Here is a 20,283-nt window from a genome sequence, read left to right on the forward strand (position 1 = left end):
TCTCAAATTCTTTCTGCCCCAATTTCATCCTTTCAGGATATGGAGATAAATTATCAACTAACCCTTACATCTAACCATGCCCAACTGTAACTACATGATTTCTATATTAGTTACTTCTTTCATTTCTGTGACAAAATGCCTGAAAAAAGCAACTTACGGAAGTAAAGAAGGGTTGGTTGGGGCTCACAGTGCGAGGGTACAGTTCATTACTGTGAAGACCACGGGTCGGACTGTGTCCCACCAGGAAGCACAGGGGTGGGGTGAGTGCTAGTGGTTGGCTCATGTTTTCTTTTTCTCTTTTCTTCTCGGTCTTACAGAATGGTGCAACCCAGGATGAGTCTCCTGTCCTCAGTTATGCTCCCTGGTAACACCCTTACAGATACAGCCAGAGATGTGTCATCAAGGTGAGTTCAAGACCCATCGGGTTGAAGGTCATGATCAACCATCACAAATCGTGACTGCAGAGTTTTTACATACATGTCTGTTATCTGTCCACACATAAAAACATGGACATGTGTGGGTTCTGAGAAAGGCATGAGTAGAGTAATCCAAAATGACAGAAACATTCTAAAGCAGACAATCGTGCATTATTAGATCAGAGTGAACTCAGGAAGGTGAATGTTGGAGTGTCAATCAATCCCTGAGCTTAAGTGGCAGTCAAGAATTACAAAGGAAGGGCTGGAGAGGTGGCTCAGTGGTTAGGAGCACGGGCTGCTCTTGCAGAGGGACCCAGTACCCAGCACCCACATAGCAACTAACAACCATCTGTTAACTCCAGTCCAAGGGATCTGACACTGTCTTCTGACCTCTACAGGCCTTGCAAGGCAGGGGTGCACTTGTATACATGCAGGCAATATACTCATACACATAACATAAAAATAAAATTTTTAAAAAGAATTGCAAGGGATCATGGGTGAATTTATCCACCACTGTCCCATATGTTTAATCAACCTTCAGAAATACTAGCCATGGAGCATGGCATTCAGTGGGCCTAACTCATGAAGGGACATCCTGAGAAGTGCAGTTACTCAGGTGAGTATTCCTTTTCTCTTGGATAACCAGCATTACCAGCATTTGGTGGATGGGCATAGTCAACCTAGTGGGTAAAAATGAAAAAGAAGTCAAGCTTTGACAGTTGGCTTGACTGATTATTTTTGAAGTACAGACATTCTTGTAGACAGAGATGGTCAGGGACCAGGATTCGTCTCTGAACCTATTCTGGAAGAAATGCTTCACTGAAAAAAGCTGGAGAGAGACAGAGAGAGAAGCATGCGAACATGCCGTGAAGGGCCCGCATGTCAACTGCACCAGAGCATCAGCATTGCCATGAGAACTTCTTTTTAATAGACGATCTGTGTTCAGAAGAAGATTGTACGCAATGCTTCCCCAAAGGTGATAAACGATTCCTCCCAACGCGTTGAAATTCTGACTTGTGAAAATCTTGGAAGAAGGCTAGACCAAGATGAAAAGGTCAGCAACGCCTCTGCTCTTCACAAATGTGGAGAACATTAGACGGTGTCAGAGATCACCACTCAGGGCTCTGGAAATTAACCGGAAACAAACAATAAGTTCAGTAACATTGTAAGTATCTCGCAGGAGAGTCGCAGCGTTCCCACCCACGGATATCCCCGCCCACAGTCTGATGGTGTTAAAGAGAAATTTGAACTGGATGGATTTCAAGAGGCAAAGGGAGGATTTATTCAAGACTGTCGCAGTGGGAGGAGAGACTGAACTCTACTCTGCTGAAATAAAAGTCAGAGAGGTTTAAGCGCATCTTAGAGTGGCAGCTGATTGATACGGGTGGAGAGTTCTCTTTTCTTACTGGAATCTAATCAAAGAATTTATTCAAGACTGTCGCAGTGGGAGGAGAAACTGACTCTGCTGAAATAAAAGTCAGAGAGGTTTAAGCATCTTAGAGTGGCGGCTGATTGATACGGGTGGAGAGTTCTCTTTTCTTACTGGAATCTAATCAAAGTCAGGCTTTGATGTTCCCACAGATACTACAAGACGGGGCCCCCGTCTTTCCTCCACTTACTGCATTCTTTATTGCATTTGAAAGACGCGCTGCCCGGGCCCTTGAGAAATACAAGCGCTTGAAGAAGGTTACACCTCGAAAGGGCAGAAGAGAACCATTTCATTTTTTCTAAAATAAAGGCTCGAGGATGAAGGAAGTCCAGGCCCTGCAACCGAGTTGTCGTTTGAACAGGACACGTGTCCCCAATAGGCTCTTGTGTTTGGTCGTCACTTGGTGGTACTATTTGATAAGATATAGAGCCTTTAGGAGGGGGAGCCTTGCCAAAGACAGTATAAATGGGGGCTGTGCTTTGAAGATTTATAACCTGACCCCAACTCTGCTCTCTTCTTCCGGCCAGCCAGGCCAGCATCACCCTTCTGAAGCCAGGCCTTCTCCACCATGATGGACTGTTTCCCCTCGGGAACTGTGAGCCGAAAGGAACCGTTTTCTTCCCAAAGTTGCTTTTTGTCGAGGTATTTCATCATGGCAGCAGGGAAAGATCTGGTACAAACCAGTAGAACAAAATCCTCCCAAACTTTATGCAGATGGAGGACACGCTAAAGCCATCTTTATCAGGCAGACTAGAGTTTACCAGCTTGGTGGTGATAGCAAGATGGGGATGACTTCATTTACAAATACGTGTGAAATCTCAGGCTTAGAAATGTGGTCTGTAGAGTGACAAGCTTATTTGGAAACAAAAGCCGACAGCTTCGGCTTTAAGGCTGCAAATCTACCTGGGTAGGTGATGAGCAGACTTTAAATGTAATGGATAATTTCTGAAAATGAAGACGTTATTGAAGGGATGGATAAATTCTCCTGTGTGTTCAACAGACTAAGAAAGTACAGTAAGTGCAGAGAAGACCCAAGCGGGCCCTGTTTGAATGAAAAGCTGAGGAATACATGAAGTTTTCCTGAACCTGCAGTGTGCCACTCCGAACATAAATATTTCTTCAGAGCAAGCCTTAAGAGCTCAAGGGTCTGATCCTATCTCTGTTTAAATTACTGAATACAGACTACATCATTTTAAGAAGAACCATTATTTGGCAAGCTAAAAAATAAAACTGAAATTTAAAATATTAAATAAAACCATTTTAGGCATAAATAACTATCATCTGAAAGTTCATAGAATCCTCAGATTAAGGAAGGAAAGGGAATGGGAATAGGAGAGGTGACGCAGGAGAGGTGACCCAGGAGAGGTGACGCAGGAGAGGTGACCCAGGAGAGGTGATTCAGGAGAGGTGGCCCAGGAGAGTGACCCAGGAGAGGTGACCCAGGAGAGGTGACCCAGGAGAGGTGACGCAGGAGAGATGACCCAGGAGAGTGACCCAGGAGATGTGACCCAGGAGAGGTGACCCAGGAGAGGTGACCCAGGAGAGGTGATGCAGTGCCTTAAAACATCGACTGGAGCTAAGATCCACAAATGAGAGAGAACACACATTTCTTGTTTTTCTGAGTCTGTTGCTTCACAGTCTAACACTTGTTCCATCCATTTACCTGCAAATTTCGTGATTTATTTTTTCTTCATCACTGAATAGAACTCCATTCATTAGTTGAGGTACATTTAGATTGTTCCCACTTCTTGACTTTATGAAAAGAGCAGCAACAAACATCAAGTATCTCTGGAGTAGGATGGTTCCTTTGGGTATATGCCAAGTAGTGGTATAACTGCATCAAATGGTAGACATATGATGTAACCACAGGAGCCAGGAAAAGGGAAAGGAATCATGGGGTAAAGGGGAAGAAGGAGCTCCAGAGAGGGGGAAAGTAGGAGGCAGGTGTTATCAAAAGAGAAATGGGGAAAGGGGGGTAATTTAACTGGGGAGGTAGGAGGGAGGGTTATACAGGGAGAGTGAAAGAAGAGAATAAATAATGCTTAGATGGTGTGAAAAACCAGAGGGAAGTGTACTCCCACTGAAAATTACACAGTGTATATATAAAATATGAAGTTGTACTTATGTACTCATGTATGTTATAGAAACTTCAGTTATATAACAAAAGTATAGTGCCAGGTTCAGGGATCATTATGGAAGAGGAGGTGGAAAGGCTGTCAAGGAAGATCCAGAGTGGGTGGGTGACCATAATGAAGCAGTTTTCCACACAGCTGGTCAGTCACTCATGATCTCACAGCAATGGGGGCAGCTCACACATGCAGCTCAAACCAGACAAAATCCCAGCACAGATATGGGGACGTGGGTAAGAAATCCCAACCCAACACAAGGAACTTTTGGCCACTGATGGCTGCTGGGAGGGACAGAGACAGTCTCTTACAGGGATGGCACTCTTGGTAGCTTAACCAGGCTCCAAAGGATGGACCCACACTGAGGGACATGGGGGGATACAAATCAGACTGTATAGGTCAGACTGTATCTATAGGGTAGCACACTAAATTGGGCAGGGGACATTATGGGGAGGTAGGGATAGGGGAGGGGATCTAAACACTATCAAATTATATTATTAAATCACAAAAAATTCAGTAAAAATTAAAAAAATAAAGACATGATGAAATTTTTAAAATGTTTAATTGCTTTTTAATGAATTTAACATAATCAATGAAAGAAACCATTGAAGTCCTGATATTACTTTGCCAATTGTTGTTTACTTTATATTTAATGTACTGAATGACTATGATTGAACCATTTCATTATAAACATTAAAAAAAAAAACACTGACTGCTTTTGCAGAGGACCCAGGTTCTGTTCCCAGAACCCACATAGAAGGTAGTCATCATCTGCACAGCAGTTCCAAGGGATCTGACACCCTCTTCTGGCTTCTGTGAGCACTGAATGCATGTGGTACACACACATACATGGAGGCAAACATTCCTACACATGAAATAAATACATCTTTTCAAAAATCCCTATGATAGTGATGACAATGTCTAGAAAATGTCAAGTTAACAACAAAGTGTATAATGTGCTAAAATCAGAAATGAGGAGGCTGCCCGGGGCTGAGGGTGAAGAGTTTAGGAAAAGCACTCATCAAACCAGCCATTATAGATATGTTCAGAAACGAAGGAAAAGTATGCTGCCATCGCCCCGTTGTTCTGACTAAAGTTCTCTTTAATGTGAAAATAAAAGAAAAAATTAGAAATACAGGTAGGATTTCCCAAGACTTTGTCACAACAACAAAAAACTCAGCGGTCCCTTCTTCGTAGTTTAGAGTGCAGGGAGGCAATGCGTCAAGCTCGGCCTATCTCTAAGACGCCGCATATATTCAAGGAGATGCAAGATTCAGACCTTTTAGAGGAGGTCCTCATCAGGTGGTCAGAAAAGGCCTCTAAGAAATATATCTCAGAAGACCTTGCCAAAGAGATTTGCATCAAATCCAAACCATCTATGAAATGGTTGAAGGAAGCACAGGAAGAATCTTCTGGTGGTGAAGAAGAAGATGAACATGGGAATATTGGGGTGGTGTATTCAAGACTGCTCACGTACCGAAAGTTGAAACGGTGAAGTCTGACAAAGATGATGACATTGATATTGACACCATGTAAAAGGATGGATGCAACCCAGCTTAGCAGTGTAATGCTGCAAAGTTTTCCATTATCAGCCAGAAGTGCAACATGTATGTTCGAGAGCTAGAATGGCTTAACATCATGCTACACTTGATACTAAAAAACTATTTCTGTGAGTGGTCTGTCATTAAGCCCAGTGAGACATCTAGGGAGTCCATACCTATCAGTGAACACTTCAGGTTTGCTTATTTATAGCATGTTTCTTTTGGAAAAACTAATGGTGGACACATTTGGATCACATTTATACAGGTATAAAAATAAAGATTTGATTTGGGTCATTCTTCAGATTTTGGGCTCTGATGGCTTATGCTGAAGTAATTGGCTACTTTTTAGGGTGCTGCAACATCATTTAAACTAGATATGGTCTTTGGAGCATGCTAGATTGTTAGGTGCTGAAACTACACAGGGCTTTTCAGTAGAATGTAAACGCAAACAGTTGTAATGACCTTATTCAGCCATTAAGAAATATAATACTTTTATCTTCAGTCCCTTCAAATTGGCAACTGGTAATTGTTGTGCTAATGTAGACTGATGAAATGACAGTGTGGCATCTTCTTGAGAAGTAAAAATGACCTGAGTGTCCTATAATTTTAAGAACAAGTTTTGAAACGTTGGAACTGTGGTTTTCCTGTACACTTGCCCCAAATTGTAGTCTTTGGAGTCATGTGTATTGCATGTTGGATGATCCAGGGAAATTATTACATTTGCAAATAAGTATTTTATGTGTATGTGGTGGTTGCTTTGTACTGAGAGAAAAGCTTTGAGGTGTAATTAAATAGTAAACTATGATTTTATTTGGGAGGAAACAGGACACGATGCACTTAATCCTTTGCTAATACTGAGCATAGTTTTTCAGCTTTTATCCTGGAGTTGTAGTTTGAAGATGTTTAGACATACTGTATCTTGTGTTTGGTGCTCCCCCATTATGGCTTATTCTTCAGTGCCTTTACATTTGGACATATGCTTGTGCTTTAGACTTGGATTGCTGTCTTGCCAAAAGAAGTGTTAAAATGTTCCAAGCTTGATTTCCCCTCCCCCAATTATTTAAAGAAAAAGTGAAAATCCTACTGCTGACCCAGAGCCTACATTTTGGTGTAAGACTTAGGATATTTTTTTATCTCACAATGAATACAGCTGAGCACCTGAGAAATCGGGACAGCCACGGGTGCGGTTAACTAGGGCCTGATCAGCCCATTTAGGACCTTGGATTTCAGTCGTGCACATGTGAATTCCTTACCTGATGTAACTCAATCTGGCAACATCTCAATAAAATAGAGCCTGGGACCAGATTGCTTCCTTGGAGAATTCCACATAATTTTTAAGAAAACAGCATCACTTAGGCACAAATTATTTTCAAAAAACAAACATACGTAGGGAATGCTTCCTAAGCTATAGCTTAAACACAGGTTTACCCTAATACAAAAGGCAGAATAAGTATTATTTCCCATTTGAAATAATACTGCAGACCAATATGCCTCACATACAAAGACAGAAGAAATGATAAACACATAACACTAGCAAATAGAAACATGTGAAAAGGCATTTTAACCAAGCATAGCCAAGTTCAATTTGTCTGGCTATCAAAGATGGCTTAACATCTGAAAATCAATTAATATAATAACATTTCTTATACAATAAAGGACAGTTAACATGCAATCATCTCAGTAAAACAGAAGGTATGACAAAATTTCATACCCATATGAAACATTTTCAATAATCTGGAAATGAAATTTCCTTAAGTTCATAAAGAACATCTTGTAAAAGGTAATGTCAACAATTCTTAAGAGATAAAAATAGAGTGCTTATCTCTCGAGATGAATGTTCAGTCTAAGACTGCTCTATCCAACACTGGGAAAAGGTGCTAGCCAGCGCAATATGCTAAGAAAAAGAAAGTAAAGGCACATAGGCAAGGAAACACCAAAACTGTCTTCAGAAATAGCATGATCATCCATGTAGGAAAAGCAGAGATCAAAGAAGTGGCCAAGTTTCCCATCATTGCTGGTTATAAAGTCATCATGGAGGTAGATTGTGTTTCTATTAAAGGAATTAAAAGGTGAAAATGAAATTAGTAAGAGCAGTACAGATAATAAAAGATTCAGGAAGACCACTTAGAAAAGCAAAGAAAGATTTGATGGAAAACTGAAAATCATTGCTAAGACAAAGAACATTTAAATGAGATGTTTTTACATTCACAGATTAGCTTCATAATATCAAGAGGTCAAGAATTCCCAAACGGACCCTTAAATTCACCTCTATTTCTATTAAGACCACAAAGTTTTCCCCATTTTGGATAGAACTTGGCAAGAGACTCACAGCAATTACATGGAAATACAAAGGCCCTAGATTAGCAGAAGCAAATTTTAGAAAACATATAGAAAGACAGTGTTTACATTTATATAACTAACGACAGACCTGTATCTAGACACAATAACGGAGGGTTTACAGTGCCCCATATCGAAAGTAAGCTATGGTAATGATGGTGTGACGTGCCTACAACGGTGAACACGAACCCTAGTGGAACACAGCTCCACTGCATTGACTTGCATCTGTGGTCAGCTGATTTTTGATAAAGATGCCAGGGCCACTGAACACAGGAAGAATATTTCCAGTAAATATTTCTTGAGACAATTAGTACAAGCTCGTACAATACAACAGATATCTGGGCCAATCCAGAAATAAATAAGGAATTTTGAAACTTACTCCAAACAGTACATTAAAAATTAAATCAAATGGGTAATGGGAAAATGTAGAAGTAAAAAGTTCCATAGGAAAATAAGAAGATGGTTCCACCTTTGGATTTTCTCATTTATTCTCTCAAGTGACATGATTCATAAGAGCAAAAGCTGTATGTTTGGATTATGTAAATATTTAAACTGTGTTGTTCAAAAGACTGCATATTAGAACAAATTGCATACAGAAAGGCAATGTTTACATTTATATACCTAACAACAGACCTGTATCTAGATACAATAATGAACTTTTAGGACTTATTAATATGGTAACACAACATAAATGGACAAAGTTTGAACAGATGCTTCATCAAAAATGGAATTCAATGCATTAGCCAGACTCTAAGAGGATCGGACATCACTGTGATAGAGACATCAGCACAGATTTTCCCTTAAGTATGTCAGCCCCAAACATAAGATACAAGAGAAAACGGCGTGCTCTAACAGTAAGCAATGGTGATCAGACCCCCATGAAGCAATTTCTTTGATGATGTTTCTTTTACTTAAATTAATTCACAATTTTCCTTCTCAGCTCAAAAGAAGAAAGCGTTGTCTCTATGGGAAAGGACTGGGGTCTTTGTAAAGATAACCAGTTGGGTCTGGGGAGAAGGCTCAGGCACTGAAGTGTTTGCAAGCACGAAAACCTGACCTTAGAGCTCCAGCACTGATGTAAAAGCTGAGCTCAGCTTCCTCCGCAACCCGGTGCTGCGGGAGGAGGCAGGAGGATGCCTGAGGCTTGCTGGCCCTGTAGTCTACTTTAATCAGTGAGCTTCAGGATCAGTGAGAGACTGTTTCAAAAATTATGGTAGAGAGTGACTAAGGAGGACATCTGATGTCAACCTCTGGACTGGACGACACAGGCACACACAGGATAGACATTTGCAATATCATTTCTTACGAAATAGATAAGATCTAAGACATAAAATCAGGCTTTGGGGAGAGGGGAAAACTGGATAGTTTCTGGAACTTGACCTTGGGGGTGGGGGGCATTTGCACTATGGAGATACATGGGAGCAGACTAGAGATTAGAAAGGCCACTGGCATAATCTAGGGGTATTACAAAACAGAAAACATTCTTTTCTGTAGAGAAAATTTGAGGTAATTTATTTGAGTGCAGACTATCAGAACTCAGAGCCTTACTGTTAATATGCTTCGTACACTGTAATGGCTTCTTTTCACTTTAGGAGGAGTTAAACAAACAGACTCTTCAATTCAGAAAACAGTCTCTTAAAATGAATCTATAGGGACTGGAAGGATGGCTCACCGGCTGCTCTCCCAGAGGGCCTGGGTTTGATTCTGAGCACCCACATGGTAGCTAATGACCATCCCTAACTACAGTTTCAGGGATCTGGTGCCCTCTTCTGGCCTCTGTGAGCACTGCACAACATGAGTACACTTAACATGTAGGCAAAACACTCATAGACATAAAATAAAAATAAATAAATAAAAATGAATCTATAGTAAACATCCTATTCTGTAACTGTGGTACTGATTCTAGGAACATTCCACTGATACCAAAGTCCGTAGATACCCAAGTTCTTACATAGCATGGTGTAGCTTTTACCTGTAATCTACACACATCTTCCAGTAGAGGATCATTGTCTAGAATATCTTATATTCATGAATGAGGATCCTACAGATAGAAGGTCAAACTGTAATTGACTCAGTCCCATTAAGCATCCTGTTTGTGCTGAACTGTGTGCTCCTTGGCTCATAACTTGCTTATAATTTGCTTCCCCAGCTCTGCCTAGCTCAGTGTCTGGCACATATTATATAACAAATCAGTACCAAGCAAATTAAAAATTCCTAGTGATTTCCAAGGGCACTGTTTTATGGGCTGAGTAGTTAAATAAACTTATTTAGTAATCACCATTTATTGGCAAATGGAGCTATAAATTGCCCATTGATGGTAGTTCTGGATGGGACTCATAGAGCCTGTCAAGGTAACTGAGCTTGGCATTTTTCTCTTTTTTATGACGAATCCCATAAAACACATCCTCCTAAACACCCTTTCCTCTCCCGTACTCCCTGCTCTCTGGCTATTTATCATGCATGTATTTACTTTTGGATAGGAGAAATGTGTTATCTTTATACTGTCAAGTCTCTGCTACATCTACATTTATTATTTTATCTGCTCTGTCATGATTTAGCCACGTTTTTCTAGTAATTACATTGTATTATAATTATCTTTAAAGTATTTGAAAGCATCATACAAAGAAAAGCATTAACCAACTGTAAGGCTTTGAACTATACAACTAAAATAAACACTGAGTACAGTGGTTCAATTCACATTGGATTCTTTTAAAAAATAATATGTCAGCTTAATGAGCTAAAAGAAAAATTAGTATGTACAAATTAAGGAGTGATCTTGTAACGATATCCCAGGATTATAAATACAATTTGAACTATGACTGAGAAATTAAGTTTATTCAATAAGTTAGTACGTTTTTCTCTGCTTTGTGTTTTGTTTTTGGGAGAAGCGCGGCATAAAGCAAACTGGGGCATTAAAAGCCAGCCTCGTTCCAATTTATTTTTATAGCACAGTGCAAAACAACCCAAGCTTAAAGTACATTCAGGCACTGAGATTTAAATCCCTAATGGGAAGAAAGTAGTTCCATAAACAGATGTGATCATGGATTCTGAGTTTATTTGCTTGTGGCAAAAAATAAAAGTACCAACTCAATAAGTTTTAATTTATAGGTATCTATACCAGAAAGCCTTTGGGTGCTTTGAACAAAACTGACTAAAAATAAAATTTAGTACAATAAAATTTCATCTAGCCCATTCTCTATTCACATCAGGAAATGTAAATTCTTCAACTGGAGAGGGGAACAATTTCTCCATGTCTCTTGAAATCAGAGCTATGTTGTCCTCTACAAGAAAATGTTATGCTTGGCTGTGCACTAGACAGTTGAGGATGTGAGAGAGGAAACAGAGGTGGCCATCCTACACCAGGGGATTTTCAGGTACCCACAGTCACTATGGCCCCACCCTGGCCCTACCTGACCTGTGGTGCGGATACATGGAGGTCTTCCGCTCTTACCCAGGCTGGGTATTATCTGTCTCTCTCTTTCTGGGGCAGAAGCTTCCTTCATGAATTTTCCTTTTCACAATTGGTTTTTAGGATATCTAAATAGCAGTAAACTATATGATCCTAACATTGCACATGAAGACATTTTAAAATCTTTGTGCATGTGGTATGAGTGTGAGTACATGTTCTTGTGTGTGCATATGTGTGTGCTGGTGTGTGTGTACATGAGTGCAAGTGTACACAGAGGCCAGAAGTTGACACTGGGTGTCTTCATCTTTCAGTCCCCATCATATTTTTTGAGACAGAATCTCTCTGATCCGAGAGCTCACTGAGTTGGCAAGAATGGCTGACTAGTGAGCCCCGGACATTTCCTGCCTCCATTTCTCTAGTGCTAAAATCATAGGCACACCACATGATACCATACCTAGCTTTTTAAAAATTTATTTTTATTTTACAAGTATTTTGTCTACATGTATGTAATTATACCCCATTTATGCAATGCCCACAGAGACCAGAAGAGCGAGTTGGATCTCCTGGAACTGGACTTATGGATGGTTGTGAACCACCATGTGGGTGCTGAGAACCAAATTGGGGTCTTCTACAAGAGCAGCCAGTGCTCTTAAGCTGCCCCCCGCATGCCTGGCCTTTACATGGGTGCTGGGGATCCAAAGTCAGATCGTCATGCTTAATGGTAAACAGTTATCATTTGAGCCATCTCCCTAGCCTTGACATAAGGATATTTTAAAAATCCTTATTCATGCAAAATACAAATAAAAAAGCTAAGAGTCAGATGTGTGGCCGTGACCCGGGATGCTAGACCTTACCTGACATTATTTTCCTTCAGAGTCTCGGTGGTGAATTCCAGTATATCAGCAGCTGTCCCCACAAAGGTTAGAAGAAGTTCTGAGAGTTGGTCTCTGGTGATGGTGCCTCCAATCGGCAGAAGCCATCTTCCAATGATTAGTATTAACAGTAGTGTTTGATGGAGTCCTAAAGTCCAAACTGGTTCACATACCATGGATAAGTCATTTACAAAACCTCTGGCCTGTTAACAGAAATACCACAAAGACAGGATTATGAATCACCAGTGTGCGGAAGGGACCTTCTTCACCCTGGCTTTCAACCATGAGTCTGCTTTTGTGGACATCATTCAGGATCTAGTCTTCCTTTACTAAGGAAAATAAATCTCCTTTTAGCTGAACCCTCTAAAATAATCTAATGGGGTTCCCTAAGGGAGGACTTACTTAGCTTGTGAATAATTTAAAACTTACACTGTTAGTAAGGTTACACCACATGACATTTAAAGAACTGATTTAATATGTCTTAAAGATCACTACCGATATTATTACACTCTATAATAAAGTGTAACATGTAGCAAAATTTGGTAAGTTCCATATTAAAATCACAAAATACTGCTTTCCGTTTACAGAATTTTAAACATAATTTATTAACTCTGGAACTTTTAGTATGATACAGTCATCCTTTTGTTTATTACTACCTTAAATCTAACCAGAAAAATGCTAATGTTTATCCATTTACTTAATGGAAGAAATAATTGTAATATTTCCTATCTTTACTCTGAATATTTAGCACATTATTCAATAATCCATAATCTAGCAAGAAAAATTTAGCCTGCTTTTAGTCTCTGAGAAAAATTTAGATTCTACTAATAGATTCTGGATGAAACCGCTTTCCTATTTTCCTTCTAAGTAAATTTCAAGTTCTATTACCGTTGGTGTAGACTAAGATATGTAAAGATACAAGGTCTTAGGTCACAAGTGACTCAAATAACTCCAAGTCATCTACACAAGTAGCATAGCTATGTTTGTGAAAACTTGATCCACTCTCGATCAGTTGTTGATATCAAATATACAGGTAGTAGGGAGGGAAGCGACCAAGGGGAAGAGGACCTGACTGAAGCTAGGCAGGAAGATCTAGAACTTTTCATTGCACTTATGTTTCTTCTGTGAGTTTCACATAGAATTCACTTAACTCACATAGGAAGAGAATTATTGGGATAAATATTAACACTTTTAGCTGTTAGATGAATAGCATAATGATGTGATGATGTGTCCAGTGATATGGGTAAGGGAAACTTGAATTTGAGTTACACAGGGATAATTTATTTTACCTCAGGGACTCAAGAGTGTATCTTATTTTTGAAAATATTTTTTAGCGGTAAATATTTTTGCCTTAGGGGCTTGAAAGACAGCTCAGTGGTTAAGAGTACTGGCTACTCTTGCAGAGGACTCAGGTTGGATTACCAGAACCCACATGGTGGCACTCTCTTCTGACCTCTGCAGACATTGCATGACATGAATACACTTACGTACATGCAGGCAATGCACCCACACACATATAATAAAAGTAAATAAAATATTTTAAAAAGATTTTTGCCTCTAGTCTCGCCTATATAATATTTTAAAATGTTATAATAAATTTACCAAATATCATATTTGTGTGAAGAAAGTTATTCTATTTTGAATAATATCCGTTTCTCTTTTATTAGTTATATATTATATACATATATTCATTACTAGGTACTTTAATCAAAAAAGAAAAGGAAACAAATGTTTCCTTTTGGAAAGGAAGAAATAAAACCTTCTTTGTTCGTAGGAAATGTAATTGTCTATGTAGACAATCCTAAAGAATTGATTTTTTAAAAAGAAAAATGAGAGCCAGGCATGGTGGTGCATGCCTTTAATCCAAGCACTTGGGAGGCAGGGGGAGATGAATCTCTGTGAGATAGGGGCCAGCCTGGTTTATGTAGCAATTTCCAGGCCAGCTGTGGCTACAGGAAGATGCCATCTTAAAAATAAAACTGAAGAAAGGAAAAATGAAAGAGTTCTTTCCTGAAAGTAATTAGCAAATTATAGAGTGAAGGGGGATGTTCAATAGTCAATCTTTTTTATATAAGTAAAGAAATGGAATTTGAAATTGAAATTCTAATATCATTTACATTAGCACCCTGAAAAATGTGATAATGCATCTAATGAAGCATGTCGGCTTTATTACATGTATGTGTCATATATATTTATACCTATAGACGCAAATATATATGAAAAAACTACAAAACGCTGAGGAATGAAGTCACTCTTTCTATGGGGGACACTAGGACTAACACAGAACCTTGCCTATCTTAGACGCCTGCTATCTCACTGAGCTATATCCACAGTTCTTGAAGAAGGAGATCAAAAATGGCCTAAATGAAGAGATACTCCGTGTTCACGGATGGGAAGACTCAGTATTGTCAAGATGTCAGTTATCTCCAACAGCTATAGATTCGGTGACAACTCAACTCATATCTTGTCAAGTTATTTTGTGGATGTTGAAAAACTGAGTCTAAAGTTTATATGAAAAGGCAAAAGATACGAAATAGCTCACACAGTCTTAAAGAACAGAACTTGAGTCCGCTATTACCCGAGTTTTGAGATTTACTGTAGTGCTGCAGTTACAGTGACAGCCGGCTTTGGATTAAAAAGATGGATAACTAGGTCAACAGAACAGAACAGAACAGAACAGAACAGACAGCCCAGAAACATAAATGCAAACTATAAAACTCTTAGAGAACAGCATTCGAGAAAACCAACATGATTTTACGTATTTCAATGATTTTAGACACAAAACCAAAGGAAAGATTTGAGAAAGAAAGAATTAATCAGCTGAACTGAAGTAAAACTAAAATTCCCTGCTTTTAAAAGACAAGAGTAGAAAAGGACAAGCCACAGGTACTGAGAGAAAATATTTTCAAAAGACACTTCTGCTTGCTAAAGGATTATAATCCAAACATAAAGAGCCATAAAATCCAACCCAGAAGACAACGTGATTAAGATTGCGTCTATGTTTGGAAGATGCCGCTCAGTGGAAGAGGGTGTGCTTAGCATGAGAAGGACCATGGGCTGGATCGACAGCATCAACAATGAGAGAGAGAGAGAGAGAGAGAGAGAGAGAGAGAGAGAGAGAGAGAGAGGAGAGATAAATAATGCCTAGCTGGTTTTAAAAAATAAGGGAGATGGAGAGAGGAAGAGAGGGAAAGAGTTTTGTCAAAGGTGATTGGCTAGGGCTGAGACAGGGTAGTAATGGGTAGGTTTTCACTTCTCTATGTTATTAAATGATGGATGTGTGTTATTATACAGGTGTCCAAGCCCACAGAACGTACAATACTAAAAATGAACTTTAAACTACAGATATTTAATGACAAGGACTCATTCATGGAAGGTGTTAAACATGTAATAGGGCTGGTGATGTAATTAAGTTTGTAGAGTACCTGCCTAGTATAACTGACCCTGGGTTTGATCCTTAGTACCACATAACTGGGTACAGCACTTCATCTGTAATCTCAGTGCTTGGGAGGTACAAGCAGGAGGATTAAAAGCACCAGGTCATCCTCAGCTATGTACTGAGTTCTAGGCCAGCCTGGGCTACAAATTACCCTGTTCCGAATATATGTATACACATGCATACATACATATACATATATACAGATATGTGTATGTGTTGGATTTATATCTATCTGTCTATATAGATATATCACTATGATGGAAGGTGTGAGGAGAGGCAAACCTGTAGATACAAGAGGCCTAGAGGTGCATGGGTCATCTCCCTTTTTCTCCTCTGAATTTTGCTGAGACTCTAAAATTGATCTAAATAAAGGAAGATGTATTTGTACTTTTAAAAAGATTTGTTTTTATTTCTGTGTATGTTTGTGTGTCTGGGTGAGTGTATGCCATGTCTATGTGGGTACCTCCGGAGGTAGGAAGATAGTGCTTGGAACTGGAGTTACAGGTGGTTGATAGTCTCCCAAAATGGGTTCTGGCGACCAAACACTGGTCCTTGGCAAGAGCGGCAGGTGTTCTTAGTTGCTGAGCCATCTCTCCAGCTACTCTTTATATATTTTATATGTTTGAATACAAACACATAATTAGAACACATATATTTATGAATAGCATAACTGGAGTATTATGTTTCAGCTTATGTATAAACATACTGTCTGAGGTGTGTTCCTGGTACTATAGTTCCATATATTTATTAAGGAATATTATATATAAATACATATATATTACAAGTGATATGTGTATAATGACATAGGAATATGACTACTTCATGAAATCCTGAGCTAAACATTTGGCAAGTTTCTTGAAGAAAGAATAAGCCGCGTTCCCCTCATGACATCCACTGTTGGCTAAATCCTTTCCTAAATGATGGAAAACGCTCTCACCAGCTCGATGAAGTCCTCCACTCCACTGGTGTGTCCGTGGGACATCAGGGTTTGATTAACATCTCCTCTTCTGCTGAAGTTCTGTGCCGTTCTCTCAGGCTGAGCACTGCAATACTAAGAATTGGGATCGACAGCATTCAGAGAGAAATCACAGCAAAGTAGTGGTACAGCGGCTCTAACCCGTGCAAGAGATTTCGAAGATACGTGAAGTTTACGTGAGCTGCATAAACAATACCAATGACCAGAATATGAGCTGGAAGGCCACTTGTCAAGTCTGAGAGGAGCACTAACTGTGCTGTCTCCTGTTCCATAGGCCCCAGAGGATGCAAAGGCTAAGGCATCATGCACAGATGCAAAGCCCAGGGCTTGGAAACTGAGATTCCTCTCTTGAACCTTCACTTGAACAATTGCGATAAAAACTATGAGAACATGTATGACTTTAATTCTTACGCAGGCACCTTTCTATGTAAAATATTATTCCACTTAAATAAATAAGGCAATTATTTTCTACGTCTCCAGTCAAGCATTGGGGCAAACTACAAACATGTTCAGTGTCGTTTCTCAAGCTGAGTCAGGCTTCTGGGAAACTTGACAACCTACCTAAAAGAACAAATTTTCTTCCTTTGGAAGTGAGCTTCTGCAAGTGAACTGAGTATGATTTTTATGTAACCAGATGTTGGGAAACGGAGGCAGAGTAAGCGATGGGAAGGCTTATACGACAGAGTAAGCGATGGGAAGGCTTCTAAGAAAGGAAAACGTGACACTTAGCAGTGCAGCTGCCACCAGCACATTTTACAAACTGGCTTCTAAAAAGCTGACTTTTAAAACATCCACAGTGCTAACATGTTTTTAAATGTATGTACATACAACACACGTAACATGCTCACTGTTGTCACCACCATTACCACCGACACCACTGGCACCACCGTACTCCAGATTACTTATTTGCTTTTAGACAGAAATTACTGAGAAAAAGCTAAAACTACGAGAGCTATTTTTTCTTAATCTTGATACCACGTCATTTATTCTATCCACGTGACACACAGACAGTAATGTCACCAAAAGCTGTTGTTTCCTGCCTTTCACTTAGATAGCTAGTGTCATGAGTGATATAACATGAACAATTAGAAGCAAAAATCCAGTTGTATACACACTATGTATCTATAGATGTATGTGTGCATGTATGTACATGTGTGTGTGCACATATGAATTTGTGTACTGTGTATGTATGTGCAGTGCATGTGTGAGTGTTCATGCATGTATACATGGGTGCGCATGTGAATGTGTGCATGTGTGCATACGTGTGTATGTGTGGTGTACGTGCAGTACATTTTTGTGTGTGCACGTGTGTGCACATATGAATTTGTGTGCATGTGTGTATGTGTGTGTGTCCTTGGGTCCTGTGGAGGAGCATCTGGCACTCTTAACCAGTAATCCATCTCTCCAACTCCATGAAGGAAAATTAAGTGACTCTTTTCCATCATAAAAAACAACTTAAAGATTAGGGGCTGGAGAGATGGCTCAGCGGTCAAGAAACACTGGTTGTTCTTGCAGAAGACCTGGGTTCGAATCCCAGCACCCACACGGCAGCTAACAACTGTCTGTAACTTCAGTCCTAGGGGATCTGACAGCCTCTTCTGACCTCCGAGGGCCTTGCACCACATGGGTGCACTTAACCTACATGCAGGCAATACACACATACACATCAAAATAATCAATAAAAATATTTTTAAAAACTTAAAGACGATTTCGACCTGAGTGCCTCTGAAATGTTAGACAGAGTTCTGCTGACTTAACCTTCCTGAGTCTCAGATTTCTCTTTTATGACACAGCAATGTGAGTACCATGCTGAACTTACAGGGTCACCGAGTCTATAACTGAGGAAATGTATCTGAAAATTCTCTGGAGCAGAGGGTTCTATAAAAACAACAGTGATTATCACAGCGATGAGTGCGTCAGGGCAATTTCTATGCCACCCGTTATTTCCTTAAACGTAATTCCAACATTTTTGTCTCTCTCACTTCTGCCTGCATCTCTGTTTTCCCTGCCTGTTTCAATCTCTGGGCATTCATTTTAATTCTCAGTGTCAAATCCATTACTACTAAAGGTTCAATTTCTTTTGTAGTATGAAAATTAGAGAAGTATTGCCCGGGGCTCAAAAATCATTTTTTATTAGAAAGAGAGCTTTTGGCTGCATGCTATTTGTTGTAATGGGATTTGACCTGTATATCAATTAACTGTGCAATACATTTATAATATAAAAATCTTCAGGGGAGATGAATTGTTATTGTAGATGACCACCATGTCCTAGAGTGGGATATGTAGGGAAAATTGATTCAAATCACCAGAGCTTATTTTCATATCCCTGAAAGGAGATTGAAATAGTCCCCAAACTCCTTATGTCTTTTTAGAAAAGCCATGGTAATACGAATCAGCCAATCTACACGTTGGTTTAGTTTCTGCTGTAAACATAGAGGTCACTTATGACTTTAACGTTTCTTCTTAGCAAGAGTTTGAGGAAGAAAACCATTTATTTTCATGGTTACATGATTGGCATTTTCTCAGGATTTCTTCAAAAGGAACCCACAAAGCTAAATTCCACTCTGTATGTCTAAAATTTGGAAGAAGTATTTTCAGGTAAGTTTATATATAAATGGGAGACTCAACCTTGATATAAAATAACAATTGCAGCCAAGAAATCTATACAGGGTCAGTTTCTATCCTAAGGCACTTTAATGAATGAAGGACCGAAGTATCTCATATTAACCCCAGCTTGTCTGCAACACAGCCCTGTTTCCTGTGTGGTGAAGTCAGGTTGGGGTCTTATGGGCTTTCCCATCTGGCCTCCCAGGGGACTACAGGAGCATTAACTAAACAAGTGGCAGGATTCAGCCCTGAACCCCAGCCAGACTTGTCCATGGAGGAAGCAACTCAGTCTGTAAACCTCTACATAAGCAAGGGGAATGTCTGTGATTCTAGCACTCAGAAGACTGAGCCAAGAGGGTTGTTGCAAGTTCACGGCCATTCTAGGCTCCATAGCAAGGACCGGGCTAGGCAGAGCTATGATAGCAGCAAGACCCTGACTGAAGGATAACAAAGCAAAACAACAGCAACAAACCAGGCATAATGTGGCCTCTGTGTAGTAGGGACTTGGATTGGTAGGCAGAGTTTCCTTTTGGTGTGAACACATATAAGCCTGACTTTCCCCATGAACAGTCCTGCAATACAACTCCTTTAATTTTAATATCAAGGCTCCAGAATACTAGTCCTGGTTTTTTGTTTTTAATTTATTTGTATATGTGTATCTCTGTGTGTGTCTTTCAATCTCTGTCTCTCTCATCTAATGTGTATCTCTTTGTGTGTGTGTGTGTGTGTGTGTGTGTGTGTGTGTGTGTGCATGTGTGTGCAGGCACCCACTGAGAGCCGAAGAGGGCATCAGGTCTCCTAGATCTGGAGTTACAGGTGGTTTCTGAGATCCCTGATGTTGGTGCTGGGATCTGAACTCCAGTCCTCTGTAAGAGCAGCAAGTCCTCTTAACCACTGATATCCCTCCAGCCCCTAGCTTCCTATTTTACTAAAATGGCCCAGGGTACCCCTGAAGTGAATCTCCTGGAATCTGCTTAGTCTGTATTTTTTATTTTTTTTTCTTTTTTGGGGGCAGGGTCTCCCTGTAGCCCCAGCTGTCCTGGAACTCACTATGTAGACTAGGGTGGCCTTGAACTCACAGAGATCCACCTGCCTCTGCCTCCCAAGTGCTGGGATTAAAGATGTGTGCCA

At 39.9% G+C, this 20,283-nt stretch overlaps 1 protein-coding gene across 1 annotated transcript in view; it reads right to left on the minus strand.

Moving 5' to 3' along the window:
- The window catches only part of Tmem26 (transmembrane protein 26), a 51,554-nt gene that overhangs the window by 9,805 nt on the left and 21,466 nt on the right, over positions 1-20,283 (minus strand). Inside the window, exons 5-8 of the mRNA XM_029565532.1 lie at positions 17,394-17,454; positions 16,798-16,925; positions 16,507-16,620; positions 12,113-12,333 (exon numbers count right to left, since the gene is read on the minus strand). Coding sequence (XP_029421392.1) covers positions 12,113-12,333; positions 16,507-16,620; positions 16,798-16,925; positions 17,394-17,454 — 524 coding nt within the window. The remainder of the gene's footprint in view (positions 1-12,112; positions 12,334-16,506; positions 16,621-16,797; positions 16,926-17,393; positions 17,455-20,283) is intronic.

The sequence above is a fragment of the Nannospalax galili genome, unplaced genomic scaffold, assembly GCF_000622305.1.
Source record: "Nannospalax galili isolate Female #2095 unplaced genomic scaffold, S.galili_v1.0 scaffold178, whole genome shotgun sequence".
Taxonomy (NCBI): Eukaryota; Metazoa; Chordata; class Mammalia; order Rodentia; family Spalacidae; genus Nannospalax; species Nannospalax galili.